This window comes from Crocuta crocuta, unplaced genomic scaffold (genome assembly GCF_008692635.1).
Source record: "Crocuta crocuta isolate KB4526 unplaced genomic scaffold, BGI_CrCroc_1.0 scaffold186, whole genome shotgun sequence".
NCBI lineage: Eukaryota > Metazoa > Chordata > Mammalia > Carnivora > Hyaenidae > Crocuta > Crocuta crocuta.
The window spans coordinates 5,914,611-5,937,035 of record NW_027551569.1 but is presented as its reverse complement, the minus strand read 5'-3'; the positions used below and the strand labels follow the sequence as shown (position 1 = coordinate 5,937,035).

The window sequence follows — 22,425 nt, the reverse complement described above, 5'->3', positions numbered from 1 at the left end:
CTCACAAACCACGAGATCATGACCTGAGCCAAAGTTGGACACTTAACCAACTGAGCCACTAGGCGCCCCTAAAAAGGCATTTAAATGTGGAGCCAAGTGTTCTTTGGTGGATGCAAGGAAAGCCGGAGGAGGGAGAGAGGCAGTACATGAGAGCCTAGGAATTCAAAATGTCACTTCATATGGCAGGCCTCTGGGGTTCATAATAACAGTAGAGCTCTTGTCTTAATCGGACCATTCTGCTTCAGATGCCATAAAGGGATGTTTTTGGCTTTCATGTTTTGGCTTATCAGGCTAAATAAAACTTGTATTAATTTGGCTTCAAAGCCAATAATCAAAATCCACACTTGGCCTGGTTCTTGAAAACAAGTTTTACTATCTTTCTGTGATGAAAATGAAATATGGGTGCATCTCAGTAACGGGTCTACGATCCAGGAGGATTTAGATGAGAAAAGCAGGCTTTCTGGCATAGCAGGTAAGGAAACCATAAAGGGGTTAATAAGTGGGATGCACTTAAAGGCTAGAGGAATCGACTTATGTTCTTCTGAAACTTTGCACCAACGAAAATTGAGTAGATGACAGAATCTGCCTATATATCATTAGTGTTCTCAAGTATCACACTTAGCTACGTGAACCCAACACATTTGAAGTACCAGCCCCTGAAAGAAAAGTTTTGTTACCTTCTTCACCAAATCATTAGTGTTTTGAAATATCTGAATAAGGGGAAAGGTGGAACCGGCATCAAGTAGTGTTCCAGCTAGGAAATGGCTTCATCTGGTAGTTGTTAAAACAATGTTCTCCCCAAAAAGTTAACACGCATTTACTATTTCCTAAACACAAGACCACTGGGCTGAGCTCTGAAGGAGGTATTAGACAGGGTCTCTTTTCTCAAGGAGGAAAACGAATAGTCCTATTAATGCAAGGACTATGAAACAATACATACTTGATTGTAGAAGGACAGGATTATTCTGTAGGTGGTACGAGTTCAGAGGAGAAATTGATCACTGACTGGAGAAGCTGGCGAAAGGCCCATGGGAAAGGAAAGACACATGAGCTGAATATTGAAGGGCAGAGGAGGCGTAGATGGGCAGAGAGGCTAATAACTAATAAATTAAGAGGTGATTGCACATTTACTTTGTGTCAACACTATTCGAGGATCAAAGTAATGTGATTCACACTCGTGCAAAGTTATAGGTGACAATTCAGCTGGTGAGTCTAATGAATACCACCTAAATGTTTGTTTACTTTATGCACATAAAATGCAAAGTGAGTGATTAAAAGAGGGCTTTTAGGTTCGGAGGAGTCAGAATTCAGAACAGGTACTAAAGACTGGTGAAAAGAGGAGGCTCTGCAGAGGAAGGGTTTCAGGTAGGGTGTAAATTCAGTCCTGGACTGTGTATAGGCTGTGGGCCGGTGAAGGACAGGAGACGAGGGAGTAATGGGCAAAGTGTTGTAAGCATTTGTAAGGGGCAGGGAATGGGAACCAATCGGGCTGAAGCAGAATGTTTCTGTTCAAAATACCAGGCATTGGTTAAAACACTTAGTGAGTTTCAGGAGATAGAAACTAAAATCAAGCTGGCTGTAGCTGTACAGAAGATTTTTCAGTTCATAGAGCTGAAAAGTCTAGAAGTTGGTGCTGGGAACTTAGCAGATATCATTGATCATACTTTCTGCTGTCTTCCACTTCAAAGGTAAATGAGAAGTTATAGGAAAAAATCAGGGAGCAAAATAAAATACTGGCTTTGTGATTGATAAGGATGGAGAAGGTAGCCAACAAATATGGCACAGTTTGGCTCCTGCCTCTCAAATCTAAGTCTTTCTGACGCATTTTATTTACTTTTTTAAACTCTTTATTTAAAGATGTTCTCGTTGATATTTTCTCTGATCATTAAAATTTTTAAGGAAGAAACAAAAAACCTAATGCACCATAGTCTTAAAAAACGAAAAGAAAAACAAACAGAAACTTGGCCTGATTTCCAAAATACACACCTGCCTCTGGTCCCAAACTACATTTCCAGTTTTATTTCTCCTCACAGTGCACTTCCAGCCAAACTCAATGGATCAGAAATAAGCCTGGTGTATTTGCCCTAGGACTTCCTTGCATGTAGCACCCAATAGTGCTGACTCTATTCCTTTACTCTTTACTCACTGTCACTCCTTCACCGAAGTATAAGTTGTCTGTTGTTCACTCTTGTATCCCAGTGCCTTGGTAAGCAGTAGGAACAAATATTAAACGACTGTTTAAGGACTTTACATGTAAAGGAGTGAGCAGACAGATATCTGCCCCTCACCTGCATCTGCATGGGTCCATACCCCAGTCTCCTACAGGGCTCCGCTCAGGGCCACCTTTCTGCAGTCTTCCCTATTCCTGGTGCAGATGCCCTTAGCATTGCTCTTCCTTCACTTTCCTCGTCACCTACTGGACTCATGTTCCTAAAAGCTAGAATTCAAAGGAAGCTCAGGCTAAGTGCTTTAATTCATAGAGAATGGAAATTTGGGGCCCTTCCTGTCCTAGTGAACTGAACACTAAGGAAGAAAAAGCCCTAGATCCTCCACTGAGCTTAAAACTCACAACACCCCCTGCCCCGCCCTTCCCAAGCCATCAGGTCTTTATTGCTTTGGACCCTATTCAGTTCTTGCATGTTCTCCAAAATAAAAAGTGCTCTACAAGCAAGAGGCCCTCCTTCATCTGGGGGGTGAGGCAAGTATGGAAGAGGAAATGGCAGAGAACTTTTTCCCGCATCCTTCTCCCCACCTCACCTAACCCTCGGGAAGGAGCCTTAAGAACCAATCCTAGAAGACGGTTGGAGTGGAAGGGCGTCCACCATCTTGGACAGCTCACAATGGGCTAGCTGTCTCTTTACTCCAGCCTTTCCACATTGATTGCGTAATGAGTTATAGTGTTTGCTACATGTGTGTTTTTATGGTGTTCCACTTTTTGGTGTTCTTTATAGCAGTTCTCTCTCCTCACTGCCCTTCATTTGATAGACTTACTGGCACCCCCTACCTGAGTGGTTGATCTGCAGAGGCATAATGTCAGGCCACCATCTCTCTACTCCCTGTTCAAATATCATTTCTTTACCTCCACAATGACACTTACCATCCCTCCCTGTAGTCTGGTTCTTTGTATATTCATCTCCCCTGTCATATTAGATTGTAAACTTTTTGAGGGCAGACATCAAGTCTTACACATTTTTACATACTTACAGTACCCTGCACAAAGTCCTCAGTAAATCTCATGCTCAAAACCCATGTAGGGCTCGTGACTACCTTATTAAATAGCACAGGACTAGATGGTTGGTGCAGAAGATGTGATAAGGACCCAAACTTGGTCAGTGGATTAAAAAAATAAAAAGGAATGAGTTTCCAAGAAAGGCATATTCTTGATTTTCCTCTCAGGCCCTTCTGTAGATGTCAAGCCTCTTTTGTTTAGATCTAGAGATTTACCACAGATGCTGTTCTTGAACTAATTTGTGGTGCTGGGAGGGGCATATTCTAAAGCCCTGGGAATCTCTAAAGCCTATAGCTTCTGGATTACTAGTGTCTAACCTATCGGAGCCGTGCTGACCGAGAGGAAGGGGCATTTTAAGCAGATCCCAGCGGTAGCATTTTTATTTTCTGAGATATGCCCGTGGCTAAATACTGGGGAGAGGTCCTGCTTGCCCACGCTGCCCCAGCCCCCCTGCCCCGGTCCTCCTCCCCCCACCTGCTTGGCTGGCAGTTCTGACTTGGCTTGTGGAGCTGCTATAGCCCTGGGGAACGGCGCCAAACATGCGGAAGTGGTTACGTGTACTAGCTCCCAGGGAAGCCGTGGCTAGCAGGGGGAGTGGGTGGGGTCCTGCCCGATGGCTTTTCAAAGAAGCCAAATCTTTGAAGTTTCGTTTCAGCAGCTGCCAGGTATGCTGTTTCAGCACTTTGCAGCCTCTCTCACCCTGTTCCCATATCGCATTTTTCCTTTCCTATATGTGCATCGTATACACAATGGGAGCTTGGATGTTGGGAGCGTAAATACAAAACTGTGCAGTAAGTTGCTGAACACAGCCCTCTCGCCTTTTCTTTTTGCGTGACTCCGCTGTGAGCAGGCTACTTGAATGCTCCCTCACTTTTCCCTTCTCGGCTCTGACCCCTTCTGACTACCTGCCAAAGAAGAGGCAAACAGAGGCCTCTTCTATTTCGGGAAAGTAGTTAAGTTTTGAGAAACTGGAGGTCCTAATTCTTCTGATGGATTGGGTTGTCACTCTGGGAGTAGAGCATCTCCCCTTTCCAGAAGCACGGAGGACGGCCCCCAGCGAGCAACCCTGACTCTTGGTCTTGAAGTACGTTTCTTGTTCACCATTGGATCTTGACCACTTAGCACAGTGTCAGCAGTACACGGTTATTAAACACGATTGCCCTGCGACTGCTGTGCCGGCCGGAGGGACTGGACAGGCAGAGCGCCCTCGGAGCCCTCCCTGCTTCCCCGCTTCATAATGTCTTTTCCCTTCCGTCCAGTGTGCGGTCACCTCCAGCCTGTTCCAGCCGCCCCTAAACATGGTCCTTCTTCTGGACTCCACCGCCTTCTGGAGTATAGTACTTGCTCCTCTGGGTAATTATTTATTCACTTTTATTAAGCCTTTGTTCTTTATCTCCTGAGGTGTAAGTCTTGAAAAGGCAAAGGCTAGATTTTACTCCTACACCAAGAACCCGGGACCAGCAACGTCGACCTGGAACTTCCTGACTTGGGCTAAGTCATGTGACAAAACTGAAGCCTCACTTTGCCATGTGGGAACTGATGGTGCCTGGGTTGTCTCGGCGCTGTGCTGACTTCATATATGTGAATGCGCTTTGTAAACTAAAGGTCTGCATACGTGTGGGTCTCCTTGGTATTAGTAACGCCTATCACGATAGAATAGTGGTGTCTGTGTATCCTGCTGCTGACACACATTCTGACCTCCCCCAGAGCTGAGGCAGATCACCAGCTCCGTCCTGCATTACTCAGCTTGGCACGAGTTTAAAGCACAAAATGGGCCATTCCAGGCCCACTCTGTCATCACCTCTCTTGCAGTCTGCAGGTTCTTTTTCAGACCTGTGGGGCCATTATTTTTCTTCCTAGTCTCTCCCTGCTTCTCCCCTCAGGCCCGGGCTGCATTTTCTCTTTCAGCCCATCTGTTCTTAGCAAAGCAAGGTTGACCCATGCCCTTTCCCACTTGAGGGTGGCTTGGCCGTCCCAGCAGACCTCCCGCAGCTCTGCCCACAGCAGCGCTGGCCTCTTGTCATCGTCCCACCGCCCAGCTCCACACCTTCAGCGGCAGCCCGCTGGGGACCCTTCCCATTTTCCTGTCTTCGCCCTCGCTTCTCTGCCAGGCTATCCCTTTAGTCCCCCCTTCGGTGACGTCTCTTCCTGCATTTTCCTCCTTTTTCTGAGCTCAGACTTCATCCGGAAAGACTGTTCCTCCTTTTGAGACTCTGAAGTTTGATGCCTCACCTGTCACCCAGTCCCCATCACCTTTAGTAGATGGACAGGTACAGCCATTCTTTACGGCTATCATACGGCTCGAGAAGGCCCAAACTCCTTTTTATTTAATTATTGAAGATCTCACATTTAAATGTGATGACCGGGTATTTGAGAGCAGGCATTTTAGAGGCAGGCCAATTTGGATCCCTCCTTGTTTTAGCCACTTACCAGCTATGTCACTCAGGGCAAGCCCTTTGAATCTAATGCTGTTTTATCTAAATGAAGACATAACGCCTACCTTGTAGGGATATTCTGAGGAGCAAATGAAAATTAAATGACATAAGAAAAGTACTTTCACACCGTGCCTCTCATAGAGCTCCCATAGAGCTCCCATAGAGCTCAGTAAATGGGAACTACTATAATCATTTCCAGGCCATTTGTCCATACCCTGCCTTGCAGGTATTAAAAATTGAAGTTGGGGGGGTGCCTGCATAGCTCAATCCGTTCACATCCAAGTATCACTCGGGTCATGATCTTGCGGTTTGTGGGTTCAGGCCCCTTGTTGGGCTCTGTGCTGACAGTTCAGATTCTGTGTCTCCCTCTATCTCTACCCCTACCCCACTTGTGCTCTGTATGTCTCTCTCTCTCTCAAAAATAAATAAACATTAAGAAAAGATGGAAGTTAGCTGGTTTTTGCAAATTCTTGCCCCTACCTGGTGGTAAAGTAAGGACTAGAACCCAGGGCTTCAGATTTTCTTTCCTGATGACTTTTTCATTCAATCCCTCTAACTCCTCCAAAGGCTTATTCTAGTTTCATTTCTTTGGGCAGAACCTAAGACCACCCCAGAGAGAGGAATGCTCATTTCCTCGCACATTTGTTCATTCAGCAAACATTACATGAGTGTGATGTTGCCAGGCTCTGGGAAAGACCAGAATGATGAATGCAATGCCGGAAAGGTTGGTCCAAGTGGGTAAGAAACAGTCACTATGAGGAATAGTCACAGCACGCTATTCCTGAAACATTATTCCACTATAGGTTAACTAACTTGGTTTTAAATACATTTAAAAAATAAATAACAGCCAAACAACAACAGCAACCGGTTACAGTCCAAAAAAAACATACCAATAAAAGGCATCTTGGAGCCTTGAGGAATAAGCTCCATCAGAAGAAAACCAGAGTAGGCTTTGCAGGGGATAGATTATTATTTTTTACCAGGTGAAAACGGCAGAGACTTGGGTGAAACCAGAGAAGTGTGGAAGAGCTTGTGTTGTGAGACCTTGGCATGCAAGTAGGGGATGGTTGGGAATGGGGAGGGAAAATTAAGTGTTCCATTCTAAAGAGAGTTTATCCCAGTGTCTGCCCTGCTCACTAGTGTCAGCTGAAGGAGTCAGGGGAGGGTGCGTGTTTTAACATTGCTTGGTCTTTACACCTAATGTTTCCACCTTCTCTTCCCCGTTCATATCTGGTGAACTCTTTCAGTCATTCTGGATGCAGCCCAGTGCTAACCATTACCCTGTGCACCTTCTCCAGTCATCTGGCACAGAGGCAGCATGCTTGCCTGTGACTTTCACCTTGTGATATAGTTCAATTTCATGTCTTCTGCCCCCTCCTTTATTTTTTTATTTTTAAAAAAATTTTTAATGTTTATTTTTAAGAGAGACACACACACACACACACACACAGAGTGTGAGTGGGGGAGGGACAGAGAGAGAGAAAGACACAGAATCCGAAACAGGCTCCAGGCTCCGAGCTGTCAGCACAGAGCCTGATGTGGGGCTCGAACCCATAAACTGTGAGATCATGACCTGAGCCGAAGTTGGATGCTTAACCTACTGAACCACTCAGGTGTCCCTGCCCCCTCCTTTAAAGCAAAAGCTTGAACATCTGTATACTCCTATCCCTTACTGCAGCATCTGATACACAGTAGCCACTAACTTAATGTAACTGAAGGAAGGTGAATGCTGTAACCCAACACGCTTGCCATCTGTAGGATCTGAGCTTCAGCGTCCTCTAGTGAGGGCCCCCAGCACTGGGCGGCTCAAAGCCCTATTGTGGCACAAAAACCTTTTTGTGTTTGCAGCACGCTTCCACATACTAGAACCGTGCTCCGCACACTCCAAGGGGTTAGAAGACTGAAAACAGTACTCAGCCCAGTGACTTCTACCCAGTGGAATCCATATTCCAGTAGAGCAGCATCTCACAGTGTCCTCTACCTGGCCATTTTTCAGGACTGTGTGGCTGTTTGAGTAGTACTGTTTATTTACAGCCCTGACTACACTCACAAGGAAAAGTTTCTTCATACTCTAGTAAACATACAATCTATATTTGGTACCAGCTTGATGTCCCATTTTCTCTCTTACGTTTTGCAAATATAGCCTGGTCTGCACCCTGCCACAGGATCCAAACAGCTCAGCAGTCTTCTCACAGGCGGAGCTGTAACACTGTATTAACATGTGTAGTGAAGTGTATGTTACATACTGATCAAACTTCCACATTTATGAAGTTTTCTCAGGACAGAAGCGTTGAGAATCTCTCTTAAGGCTTTAGTGGAGAGAGGCATTGTAATTCGGCAGCAGACCATCCTGATAATGTACCCTGATACATGCTATGATAGGATAATAGGCCACTCTGTGCTTTCAAGCTTAGTTTTCATGTCCTTTTGAGATGTGTTATCCACGTAACTGCGTAACAAATTATCTCCCGATTTAGCAGCTTAAAACAATAAACATTATTGTCTCAGTTTCTGTGGGTCAAGAATTACAGAGCAGTTTAACTGCTTGGTTCTGGCTCAGGCTCTTTCATGAGGTTGTAGTTAACATGGCGGCTGAGAGGGCTGCACTCATCTGAAGGCTTGTCTGGGGCTGGAGGATCCACTTCCATGATGGCTCACTCTCACGTGGATGTTGAGGTCATGCTGGCTCTTTGCAGGAGGCCTCAGTTCCTCACCACATGGACTTCCCCACAGGGCTGCCTGCGTGTCCCCCTGACATGGCAGCTGGTTTTCCCCAGAATCAATGACTCAAGAGAAAGACTGAAGCCACAATGTCTTTTACGACCCAGCCTCAGAAGTCCTACACCATCATTAAAAAAAATTTTTTTGATTGTGGTAAAATACACATAACATAAAATTTACCATTTTAATCATTAAGTGTGCAGCTCAATAGCAGTAAGTATATCACATTATTGTGCAGCCATCACCACCATCCACTTCCAGAACCCTTTCATCTTACAAAACTGAAACTCTGTACCCATTCATCACTAGCTTCCCCTTCTTTCTACCCCAGCTCCTGGCGGTCACCAGTCTACTTGTGCCACGCTTGTCCCCGGGCTTGCCTCGGTGAGCTCTGTGGCTCAGCACACCTGTGACTCCAGAAGCTGTTGGCCAAACCTCCATGCAAGTCGCTGCTTCCAGGTTTCCTTCAGTACACGCACCCAACCTCTGCCATTTGGTGTTTTCTTGGAGTAGAAGGGCAGTTCTATATTTAATGTTTTCATCCTGTTTTTCACAGCAGCTGCAACATTTTACATTCGCACCAGCAGTGCATAAAGGTTACAGTTTCACCACACCTTCACCCACACTTGGCATTGTCTTTTTTTCTTTTTTTTTTTCTTTTTGATAGTAGCCATCCTAATGGGTGGGAGGTGGTATCTCATTGTGGTTTTGATTTGTGGTTCCCTAGTGATTTGTCATGCTGTGCGTCCTTTCATGTGCTTGTTAGCCATTTATTCATACATCTTCTTTCAAGAAATGCCTATTCAAGATTTTAACAGAATAGTTTGGTTTTTTGTTTTTCTTGAATTTTAGGAGTTCTCTGTGTATTTTCATTATTAATCCCTTATCAGATGTGACTGGCAAGTATTTTTTCCCACTTCATAGGTTACCTGTTGATGGTGTCGTTTGAAATGCAGAAGTTTATAATTTTGATGAAGTACAAATTTCCATTTTCTTTTTCATTGCCTGTGCCTTTGGTGTCCAAGAGGGCATTGCCAAATCCAATGTCATGAAGCTTTTGTACTCTGTTTTCTTCTAAGAGTGATATCATTTTAGCTCTGAACATTTAGGTCCTTCAAGTGCACTGCTTTTGCTGCATCCTATTGTTTACATGGGCCATCTCTATTTGCAGCAGGGAAGAGGGTGCTGGGATAGGAACCCCAGGGGGTGGGGCGTCACTGGGGGCCACCTGGAAGGTTGACACCCACAATAATTCAGGTACCCTGTTTTAAAAGTTAAGTAATTCTAGGGGCATCTGGGTGGCTCAGTCTGTTAAGCATCAGCTCTCGATCTCAGCGCAGGTCTTCATCTTAGGGTCGTGAGTTCAAACCCCATGTTGGACTCCACACTGGGCATGAAGCCTACTTAAAAAAATAATAATAATAATTCTATAAGATTTAGAATGAAAATGGGAATCCTGCTACAACCTTAATTTCCATATCTCAGAGATACTTGCTTTCAATTATTCTTTTAATTGTTATTTACCTTCATATTTCTAAGTCTTAATGTTTATTCTGCCATTTTGGGCTTTTCATTTTATGTATTATTTATTAAGTTCCTATCAGGAGATGGAAGTTTAGTATTGTCATACTACCTCCCCCTAGCATAAGCCCCACCACATGCACACAGGCTTCCCTTCCTCCCATCCTTGGGGGAGGAATATACATGTATTATATACATATAATATCATGTGTTGTTCAATCAGTGTTCACTGTTTTCATGATCATAACTATTCCTTTAGAAACTTTTCGGCCTCTTAGAGTTATCATTTCTTGTCTCCTATTTATCTCTTTCTCTCTTGTCTGAATTTCTGAGGGGTTCTCTTAATAATACCTTCTACTATCTTTTTACCTACATCCAACTTGGTACATGTTGTGAAATGAAGAAATGTTCTGAGTTTCAAATTTCTTCCAGTTCAGTGCAGTTCACGCATTGCTGCAAACCCACGGTGGGGGGGTGAGGGCAATATATGTATGTATACACACACACATTGTAATTAATACAATATAAAATATATAATACATATCAGTATATGTTTTCCAATTTTCTATAGACCGAAATATTTCCGTACTAAATTAAGTTGGACAAAATAATACACACATGTAGCTACACCATGAAATAATCAAACAAATATATACAGATTGTGAGGACATAGAGCCCTCTCCTCAGAGATAGCCACAATTAAAAGATTGATTTGTGTATTTTTCCATGTGTTTTTCTGAGACCTTTTTTCCTTCCTAACATCTCCATGTTTTTTGGTCTATTTATATAAACTTACTTAAGTATTTTCAGCTACTATGCACTTTTCCAAATTACGAATGTGCTCTAATTTATTATACCATTCTCCTATTAAAGAGTAAGTTGTATTCAATTTAGGTATCTGCAGTGAACACCTTGCACATATATCTGTGTGCACTTGTCCAAGTATTTCTATAAGGTATGTTCCAAGTGGAATTTGTTGGATCAAATGCTACATATACTTGGAATTTTTTATAGTTACTGTTGATTTGCCCTCTCAAAAGGCTTTACAAATATAGCCTCCGATCTGGAGTACAGAAGCATGCCCTTCTCCACACTTTTGCCAGCATTACACCATTGATCTTCTGGTCTCTTCTTGGGATCTGTCACATCTTTTTCACAAACTCCCTCCCATTTTTACTGATGATGAAGTTAGAATAGAATCTATCTCTGGATATATCAGGGATGCTTTGTTTTAGGGGAGGACCACAACTGAGATCAGGCCCAGATGGGGAAGATGAAGGGTTCTCAGTGGTCTCTTTCTTTTCATAATGTCCACTCAGACCAGGAAGAATCTCCGTGAGTCAGCTTCTTTCCACCACGCTGCTTAGGTGCTTTTCTCTCCTGCTTTTGTTTTTGACTGGTTTCATCCGAGGAGCCTGACCCTTCCCCCTCCTGAAGAAATGAATAACCAGAAAAGTCACAGAGCCCAGCACTGAGTTAAGGAAGCTTAAGGAAAATATTAAAAGGGAAGAAAAGTATTTGATGTACTTTTAATATAAAATGTGGAAAAAGCAGAGGAAGGGTGGGGGTTGGGGCAGGGAGGGGGGAGAGAGATTATTCACCGTAATGGGAACCAAATGTTGGCTGGCAAAGCTGCTGCTCTCACACTCTTCCTGTAAACCCTGCGGCTTTTCAAAGTGATCCTAACAGAAGAGCCAGCAGCACAGGACCTGCCTTAACCCTTCCACACCCGCACAGCTCCTTCCAGCCAGCTTTTCAGAGGCAGGTCCACTTTGAAGAGGTCCTGCAACGCGGAGAATTTCTGTTTCCCTCTCGACATCATGAGGAAGGAAGGAAGGTGGAGACAAGTAGGAGAGCAATGAGCAAACACCTGCCCGCTGACACCCCCCCACCCCTCTCACCCCCCCGCTGTGTTGGGCTTTCTGTTTCTGTGCTGGGCTTTCATGATCTCGGGCAAGGAGCAGCCTGCTTGACCGGGAGCCCACCAGTCATGAGGCCCCCCCTTGCCATGTAAAAAGGGGACCTAAGCAGAGCTGAGGACTCCCAAGTAACAGACAAGCGCACTCTCTCCCTCGGTAGTGACCCCACCGCGTGAAGGCCCTCCACGGAGTCTCAAGTCCCCGTAGGTGTCAAGTATGTCCCCTTGTCTGGAGGCTTGGGCCTCTGTTTCTCTTGGAAGTCCTCTCCTGCCTCTGTGGGATCGAGATGTAAAGACTGTTAGAACTGAAGGCCACTCCCTGACTTACGACTTCCAGGGGGTCAGGGACAGGCCTGTCAACCTAGCTGCTTATCTGTGGAGGGGGAAGGGAAAGGGAGGAGAGACGGGGATCCTGATTCAGGCAGCTCTTCACCTCTATCGGGGTTCACACTTTGTTTAGGCACTTTTAAAGGTCCATCTTGTGTAAGAAAAAGGAAGTCTTATTATGTCGAATATGGACCATTTTAGAGAGGCAGCCCCCTAGATGTAGGGCAAGCGGCACACCCCGAGCAGAGGAGTGCTCAGACTCAGTGAGCCGTCAGCAGGGTGGGCTGCTGGGCCGCTCCCAGCCTCAGTTGCCTCATCTGTAACATGAGGCGTAAAAGTCTCTGGCTGCTTGGAATGTTAAAGGTTTAAGCGAGTTTTATAAAGCCTGGAAAGTCGTTAGCACACTGCCTGGCGTCTACCTCTCCCGGTCTTGTCGTTCTCCTCATATTGCCTACAGCTGAAATTGAAGCATCTCCTTTGTTTCAAATGTTTTTAAAAGACCTCTCTGGGAGATTTTATAGTTTTACATTTTACATTTACGTCTGTGATCTATTTTGAATCAATCTTTGTATGAAGAGTGAGGTTTATGCTGTGGTTCATTTTCTCACTTACTGATGTGCCGTTGCTCCAGCACCGTTTGCTAGCAAGCAGGTGGCTTTCACACGGTGATCCTTCCTCCGTTGGGCTGGTTTTTCCAGCTTGGTCAAAAAATCAATTGAGCATATTTGTGTGGGTCTTGGATGATTTGGTTTTACTTTACATTAAATATTTTACTTTTGGTAGTGAGTCTTTGACTTTATTTCTTTTTAAGTAGGCTCTACACCCATCATGAGGCTTGAACTCACGATCCTGAGATCAAGAGTTGCATGCTCCACTGACTGAGCCAGCCAGGCAGCCCAGATCTTGGATGATTTTAAGTATTCCTAAAACAAAGGCCTGGGGCGCCTGGGTTAGCTCAGTCTGTTAAGCAACTGACTTCAGCTCAGGCCACGATCTCACATTCGTGGGTTCGAGCTCCACATCGGGCTCTGTGCTATCAGCATAGAGCCTGCTTCGGATCCTCTGCCTCCTTCTCTCTGCCCTCCCCGACTGACTCTCTCTCTCTCTCTCAAAAATAAACCATAAAAAAAACAAACAAAGGCCTATAGCAATAATTGTTTATTAGAAAATCTTTAGCAAATGCTAGTTACGTTCTAACTTTCTGTTCTTCAATATAACTTTGGAATCCTACAGATTTAGGTTCACAGCAGCTCTTTCACTTCCTCCGTATGTGAAGGTACACCTGTTATTCGGTGTAAGCCTGGGTGTCCTCATCTGTAATACAGAATAGTGACCTGTCCCAGTGGGTCACTGTGAAGACTAAGTGTGGTAAGGCGTATAAGGGGCTTAGCTTGAAGTCAAGCGCTTAGAGAACCCTCGCACTAATGGTAGCAGTGGTGAAGAGAGCAGCTTGTCCCTGCTTGGCCAGCCTAAGCCACGCTTACTCACACCCTTTGCCTTCCCCAAAGCTTCGCTTTTTTATAGCCTTGCCGCCGTAGCGTCATCGTGAGTTCATGAGTGATTCCAATTAAAGCTGCTGTGCTGTGCTTTACTTAGATGACAGTTTTGACCAGTAACATTTCTATTTCAGAATACAGTAAATGAGAGATTGCCGTCTTGCCAGCTTTAATGACAGTATCTCTCTACCCTCCACCAGACCCACCATTTAGCCACACTGGATTTCCTATTCTTCCCTGCTTTTTATATGCTACTCCTTCTACCTGGAGTGTCCTTTCCTGTTGTCAAATTGCTGGTCATCTTCTGAGATCATTTCTACTTTGAAGGCTTTCTTGATTTCCCCCATAGGAAGTTGCTCCCTTCCTCTTGTTTTTCTAAAGCTCGTGTCCTGTTTCCAGCACAGCGGTGTACAGAGTTTGACGAGCCACACTTGTTTTCTCCTACTTTGAAAAAACATACACATATCTTTTATAATACATGAGTAAATGAAATATATTCATATGTGCTCACGTTAATATTAAATGATAAAAGCAGGATAATGTAATCACAGTGTACTGGAGTACTATGAATGACATGTACCAGAGTACCGTGATTGCAGAATGGGATTATAGGTGACATTTTGTTTTCTGCTTACTTACACTTTGCAGTACTTGGACATTTTCATAGTCAGCATGTAGTAATTTTTAAATTGTCTTTTATGTCCTTTAATGTGCCTTACAGTTTATTAGTAATTCAGAAATACTCTTATTTAAAACAATAAGATTCTGTTTTTTTAAGTTTATTTATTTATTTTGAGAGAGAGTAAGCAAGAGCAGGGGAGGGACAGAGAGAGAGGGAGACAGAATCCCAAGCAGGCTCTGCAGTGTCAGCATAGAGCCCGATGGCAGGGCTCGAACTCACGAACCACGAGATCATGACCTGAGCCGAAATCAAGAGTTGGGTGCTTAACTGACTAAGCCACCCAGGTGCCCTGAAATAATAAGATTCTGCTTTTGCTTTTGAACCTAAATCTGTAGGATTCCAAAGTTATATTGAAGAACAGAAAATTAGAACCTACTAGTATTTGCTGAAGATTCTCTAATAAGCAATTATTGCTGTAGGCATTTGTTTTAGGGATACTTAATATTTGTTAAAGAGGGGAACGAAAGAAAGGGAAGAAAAAAAGAGCTAACGTTTATTGAGTGCCAGTTCATGTGAGATCCTGTGCTTTTATAATTTATCCTACTTATTCCTGAAAACATGCTGTAACATGACTATTGTTATCCTCAAGTACAGAAGATGAATAGCCATGGAAATGTTACCATTTGAGGGGCCCCTGGGTGGCTCAATCAGTTAAGTGTTGACTTCAGCTCAGGTCATGATCTCACCAGTTGCGAGTTCCAGCCCCACGTCGGGCTCTGTGCTGACAGCTCAGAGCCTGGACCCTGCTCCAAATTCCATGTCTCCTTTCTCTGCCCCCTCCTCCACCTCTCTTTCAAAAATAAACATTAAAAAAAAAGAAAAAGAAGGAAAGAAATGTTACCATTTGAGTCTAGCTCACTCTTTTTCTTTTTCTTTTTTATTATTAAAATATGGTACCTCTTTACAAAAATACAGGACCTCTTAATCCCTTCCACCTATTTTGCCTATCTCCCCCCCCTCCACCTTCCCTCTGGCAACCATTAGTTCTATATATTTACAAATCTGCTTTTGGTTTGGTTTGGTTTGGTTTTGTTTTTAGATCCTACTTATGAGTGAAATCATACAGTATCTGGCTTTCTCTGACTTATTTCACTTAGTATCATACCCTCTAGATGTATCCATGTTGTCACATATGACAAAATCTCAGTCTTTTTTATGGCTGAGTAATATTCTGAGCGCGTTCGTGCTTGTGTGTGTACATTACATCTTCTTTATCCATTCTTCTGTTGATGGACACTTGGGTTGCTTCTGTGTCTTGGCTATGGTAAATAATGATTCAGTAAACATAGGGGTGCATGTATCTTTTTGAATTAGTGTTTTCATTTTCTTTGGGTAAATCCCCAGCAGTGGAATTACTGGATCACATAGTGTTTCTGTTTTTAACTTTTTAAGGAACCTCCATACCATTTTCCACAGTGGCTGCTCCAATTTATGTTCCCACCAACAGTGCATGAGTGTTCCTTTTTTTCCACATCCTAACCAATACTTGTTGTTTATTGTCTTTTGGATACTAGCCATTCTGAGTGGTGTGAGGTGGTATCTCATTGTGCTTTTGATTTGCATTTTCCAGATGAGAAGTGATGATGAGCATCTTTTCATGTATCTCTTGACCGTCTGTACATCATCTTTGGGAAAATGTCTATTCAGGTCCTCTGCCCATTTTAAATTCGGATTATTTGTGGGGTTTTTTGGTGTTGAGTTGTATAAATTCTTCTTAATATTTTGGGTATTAACCTTTTATTGGACATATCTACAGATACCTTCTTCCATTTAGTAGGTTACCTCATCATTTTGTTGATAGTTTCCTTTGCCGTGCAGAAGCTTTTTTATTTTGGTGCAGTCTCAAGAGTTTATCTTTTCTTTTGTTTCCCTTGCCTGGGAGGCATATCTAGAAAAATGTTGCCAAGGCCAATGTCCAAGAGATTACTGCTATGTTTTCTTTTAAAAGTTTTATGGTTTCAGGTTTCACATTTAGGTCTTTAATCTGTTTTGAGTTTATTTTTGTATATGGTGTGAGAAAGCGGTTCAATTTCATTCTCTTGCATATGGCTGTCCAGTTTTCCCAGCAAGAGACTGCACGTTCCCCATTGTACATTCTTGCCTCCTTTGTTCATAGATTAATTGGCCATAGAAGCATGGGTTTATTTCTGGGGTCTCTATCCTATTCCCTTGATCTGTGTATCAGTTTTGTGCCAGTACCAGATTCTTTTTATTACTATAGCTTTGTAGTGTATTTTGAAATCTAGGAGTGTGATACCTCCAGCTTTGTTCTTTCTTGATTGCTTTAGCTATTCGGGATCATGTGTGGTTCCACAGGAACTTTAGGACTATTTGTTCTAGTTCTGGGGAAGAATGCCATATTCGGTAGGCATTGAATCTGTAAATTGCTTTGGGTAGGATGGACATTTCAACAGTGTTAGTGTCCAGCTCTTCCTGGTTTGAAAGCTCATGCTCTTTTTAACTACTTTAACTTTCCTCCTCTTAGGGAGAGGAAAATCAGTACTGGTCTTTGCATAGTGGCATCCCCGACTAGTCTAACACCTATGTATCAATGATGATAATGCTCAAAAGCGAGGCCGAAATATTTCTGAAAATAAACTGTCATTTGTGGACTATGAGAAACAACCTGTGAACAAAAGTGGAGAGCCGTTCCATTAGAAGCTGACGCAAACAGTTCGGCATTATAAATATCTTTGCCATAGCCTGTGACTCTGTACAATTTTTCACTTTCACTGGACACTAATATCATGCTTTGTGTGTGGGCAGAAAAACATCACTAGCCTGAAGAGGTAACTATAAGTGTATGGCTTATATTTAGAATTTGGATTAAATTTCTGTTTGCTTTGTCTGCTGACTCTTCTGGCTATAACTTAATTTCTTTCACAGATTTGAACCAGCAGTTCAGGCAGATTGGGATGACTACTTTCGTCATCTTGGTTTCTTACAGTGGCCTCATCATACAAGTGCTGCTCAACAAATCTTATACATATGATTTGTCAGTGAAGCCGTGGTCTAGCGAACGTAATATTCAATAGCTATGGTATTTTAGAAGAGAACCATGATATCATGAAAAGGATGTAAAGAAAAAGAAATAATGAAAGATATTTCTTTTAGCATCCAGGCCATTTATGGTCTTAGTGTGTGTGGAACCAGGCCATACACAGACACAAAGAGAAGTCATACGTTTCTTCATCAGAAAGTATAATGTTTGAACTTAGAGCTCTAGAAGTAAAGAGTTTTTGTTTGATACAGTCCCTAAAACACAAATTTTGTATTCCTATTTTTATCATATTCATAGCAAAACTAAGTAGCTTCTTTATATGAAGAGGACCCATTTTACCACATAAGAATTGCCTGTTGATCACTGAGAAATCAGGTTATGTCCCATTGACCCTCAAAAATAAGATCATACGTAAGAACTAATAGTAGCTAATAGCAACACAGAGAGCTCATGATATGCCACGCACTAAATGCTTTATGTACGTTAACTCACTTAAAAGCTTTTACTCTGTGTTAGCAACTATTCTCAAAACTCTACATGTATTAACTTATTAAGTGCTCACAGCTGCTTTTTAAGTTAAGTGCTATTATCATTCCTATTTTACAGATGACGAAAGTAAACCACAGAGAAATGAAGCAATTTGCCCGCGATGGGCATTGGTGAATGGCAGCCAGGATTCAAACCCAAGCAAATGGTACAGAATCCAGGCTCTTAACCACTCTCCCAGTGATTCTCAATGGTGTATGCCCCAGTCACCTGAAGAGCTTGTTAAAACAGATTGCTGGGCCCAAATCCAGAGCTTCTGGTTCTAGTAGGTCTGGGGTAAGGCTGTATTATTTTCATTTTCAGTGAGTTTCTAGTTGATGCTGTGCTATTGGTTTGGGGGACCACACTTTGAGAATCACTGTGCTGGTGCTGGTAATGAATTAGTATTCAGTGCAAGCATCTGAGGACCAGAATGATGAGTTTCAGTAGTATTCTGTCAGAGACAGGTGCCTGGAATTTGCACTAGCTCTGACCTTGGACTAAGCCCCTCCAGGAAGTCTCAGGGACAGCACATTTCAGTAGACTTGTCTTCACCTAACAGAACACGTGCCATGGTTGCCGTGTTATGGACTTGATGAATAAGAGGCCAGTTTGTAGTGTGATGAAGGACTGTCTCTATAGATTATATGTTGAATGTAGCTTGGGAATGGGCTCCTAGAAGCAACGCACGCGCATGCGCGCACGCGCGCACACACACAAACACCCAACTTCAATAAGAAAAAAAGTCTTGACCATTAGTAGACATTTTATTTCCTTCCCTTTCGTCCTGTACCTTAAAAAAAAAAAAAACAATTCCTTTCTTGTGATTTCCTTAGTATTTTCCCTATTTTATAAAAACAACTTTACAAGGAAAAGAAAAAAAGTGTTGGTAGAAAGAAAGAAAAGAAAAGTGGGGTTTTTGGTGGGTTTTTTTGTTTTTGTTTTTTTTAGTTGTCCCCTAGCTCCCTTGGCCAATTGAAGAAAGAGGGGTGGAGACAGGGTGCTGAAGCCCTGGCTGTAGGCTTAACCGTCCCAAGCTGCCTGCTGTTTTGCTTCCTGGGGAAAAGAGAAAGGAAAGGGGCCTAACCGATGTGATGAGGCAGGCATTCTAAGTTTGTGACACCCTGCAAACTGTGTGCACTAGGTTTGAACCCAGCTCCGATTCAGCAGAGCAGTTCTTGGAAACTGGCGTGCCAGCTGCCCTAGACAATCTGCACATTAACTTTCACTTTGAGAACTTTTCCTGGCTCGTCCCTGTGGGGTGTGAAAGCTGGGTGACGGTGGGCCAGTTTTAGCAAGGCCAGCTGTGCTCGTGTGTACCTGCCTTGTTATCACAAAGGCATCAGAGTTTTCCCTTCATCTGGTGAAAATCTGGCTGAGGTGGACTCAGGCTTCATTGTTGAATGAACTGGTGTCAGGGAGTTCTCTCTTGGCTTTCTTAAAGGTCACTCTTTGCTCACTTCTTTTTTAGTTCACAGCTACATTTTTCAGGCTTCATGCGGTATGCCGGTTATGCCAAAGTAAAGAGCTGGATCAAAGACATTTCTTGTTAATAAGGCTAAGGATCAATCTGTCTTTTCGGCTCCAGACTGCTAATAGATAAAGGACGAGGGAGTCTCCTTCTATACGGCCAGACTGCCAGATCTTAAGTTGCCTTCTAGAACGGTGCTGTGAACTTAACCTTTGAATGCTTAGTTTTTATATTCAGCTCCGTGTTCCATGAAGCTTGCCCCCAGCTCCTCTGCCAAATGTACTGAGAAATCCCAACTTTGTCCTGATTTCCTCCTCCCGGGGATCATGCCATCAATCATGGAGTGGTACAAGTGTAGAGACGGCAAAAGTCTGGTTCACATTCTGTATCCATTGTCAAGTCCAGCTGGCTGGGGCCTCCCTGTGCTTTCAGAAGACAGACATATCAACGCTTAGCTTTTTGACTTGATACCTCAGTGTGTTCTTCCCAAATTTATATCATTGTCACACCGTATTTAATAAACTCAAAAGTAGCCAAAGTGTCCCCCTGGACATCCTCCGGCTATCACTACTGCTTCCTTTTCCTTTTCTATATCTCTTCTTATTGAATGAATAATCAGAAACCTCCCTTCTTTTTTTTTTTTTTTAATTTTTTTAAATTTTTTTTATTTATTTCTGAGAGAGAGAGAGAGAGACAGCCAGCATGAGCAAGGTAGGGTCAGACAGAGAGGGAGACACAGAATCTGAGGCAGGCTCCAGGCTCTGAGCTAGCTGTCAGCACAGATCCCAACGCGGGGCTCGAACCCACGAAGCTGAAGTTGAACACTCAACTGACTGAGCCACCCAGGCGCCCCCAAAAACCTCCCTTCTTAATTGCTTGCAGTTCTGTATTTCATGTCATATATTTTATTTGGATCCTGCTCTCACAGATTTTTAAAAAACATTTTTTTGTGAATGTTTATTTTTGAGAGAGAGAGAGAGAGACAGAGTGCAAGCAAGCAGGGGAGAGGCAGAGAGAGAGGAAGACACAGAATCTGAAGTAGGTTCCAGGTTCCAAGCTGTCAGCACAGAGCCCAAGACAGGGCTCAAACCCATGAGCCGTGAGATCATGACCTGAGCCAAAGTCAAATACTTAACCAACTGAGCCACCCAGGCGCCCTCCTGCTCTCACATTTTAATCTCTTCTCATTCTTGCCTTTTTTCTTTTCTTTTCTTTTCTTTTTTTTTTTTTTAGCTTCTGTTAATTTTTAGCATGTTGTCATACTTCTACTCTCGGCTTTTCTATTAGAAGAAGCGTAGTAAACAATAGGTGATCGATTTAATCTGAGGGTACCAGTTGGTATACAGTGTCTTCCTTATCTAGGTTCTTAGTTTTCAGGGCACATATTTCCCTATCCAAATGCTGTTCTCTTCAAGGTAAATGAAACTCACAAGAATCATGGTATTGAATCAGTCGTATTCTCTGTACCTGGTAATTGAATTTCTATCTCCAAAGAGGAACAGTTCTTACTAATTCATGATTTATGGTTTTAGTGCTTGTGACTCAGTGCATGATTTAATGTGCAAAGAGGTTCATAACCTGGGAAAGGAAGGGAAGAGATAGAAATAAATTAGATACTGAATATGTAAACTAGTAACTGAGATGTCAGTTTCAGGCCCAAATTGAACAGGTTAGCAAACCAATGATTTGGCAAAGCCCTTAGAGAATGAAAGGGGAATTACTTAAGCCCAGCATTGATTCATGAGAGAGAGGGGAAAACAAAAAAAGCCATGCTACACTAACCTCATTTCTTTTCATGGTAGAATTTCTTTGGTAAGAGAGGATCAGGGGACTAAGAAAGAATTATCATAACTGGGTTTCAGCACAGCCTAATGAAATCTTGTGAGCACGAAAGAGAAATGGGAACAAGAGAATGCTGTTAGGAATATCTGGTGACTAAAATGGGCAGCTCTACTTAAGCAATACATCAGGGTAAGTTTGAGAATAAAGTCTCTGGGGCTTTGTCATTGGCTCCTTAGTTCACCATTTTTATCAATGAATTTATTCATCCATTCATATTTATTTATTCATCCTACTGTATGCCAGGCACCTACAGAGCTAGAAGACATAATGATCCCATCTTCAGATGACACGAAGTAGGATGGGATCCTGAATATCTTGGAAGACAATCAGTATTAGCGAGGATTTGGTCAGGCCAGAGTGATGATTCTGGTTTATGGAATTTAGAACCTAGTAAGGAAAAACATAAAGCTCTTCGCATGGTTTCAGAAATTCAAGTGGGAAGAAGGCTTCAGGGTTCAGGTTGACTTTAAGTATAATAGAAGTTAACAGTGGAGTAAGAACTGCCAAAGCCCAGTGCTACCATGTGAGAACATTTTCACAGCATATTGCCAGATGACAACAGACGACAGGGCAGACAGTGCAGAATCACTCTGTGTGAGGGAAATACACAAAGAAGAAGAATATACATCAAAATGTTGACAAAATGTTTATAGCAGTCATCTTTGTTGGATCTCAGATCGATGACTTGTTTTTTGCCTGTCTTTTTGCATTTGTCCTGTTTATGGCATTGAGGATATTTTGCTTTTGTTTCTTAAAAAAATTACTTGTGTTTCATTTTGAAAAGATGGAAGGGGATGGAGACACTGCTGGCAGCTTGGACTTTGACCAACAGGATAGGGGGTGCAGGGAGGAGACTGATTCTCTCCCTCAGTCATCATGCTCACCTCCGCTGCCCCTCCCTGCTAACCAGCATGCATGGTAAAGCCCCACTTCCATGCAGGGGCCAGCGCCTTGCCTGAAGTTAGAGCACTCTCCCTCTGGGTTGGCTTGGAGCAGCGGGCCCCCATCGTGAGGAGGCACCCCCAGGTGGAGGACTGGCAAGTGGGCTGCGCTCCCCTGCTCATGCTGCTGAGCGACTCTTGAGTCCTTTTTCAGAGCCACTAGGTTGGCGCCCCCACTACCACCGGTTAACCCACATGGGCACAGTCCTTGGAAGGAGATTGGAAGCACCACTTTACTTCTCTTCGATCTGACTTGCTCACACCTGTTCCTTAGTGCCCGTATTATTTCTTTTCCCAAAGCTTTGGATTCACCGAC

At 43.2% G+C, this 22,425-nt stretch overlaps 1 protein-coding gene across 10 annotated transcripts in view; it reads left to right on the top strand.

The window, feature by feature from the left end:
* TTLL5 (tubulin tyrosine ligase like 5) overlaps positions 1-22,425 on the top strand; it is a 279,463-nt gene that overhangs the window by 151,175 nt on the left and 105,863 nt on the right. Inside the window, exon 29 of one of the 10 annotated variants that reach the window (XM_077750802.1) lies at positions 17,937-18,023. The exons of the other annotated variants lie outside the window; for them this stretch is intronic. Coding sequence (XP_077606928.1) covers positions 17,937-17,940 — 4 coding nt within the window. The 3' untranslated portion in view covers positions 17,941-18,023. Of the gene's footprint in view, positions 1-17,936; positions 18,024-22,425 lie in introns of those variants that run through there. 10 annotated transcript variants of the gene reach the window in all.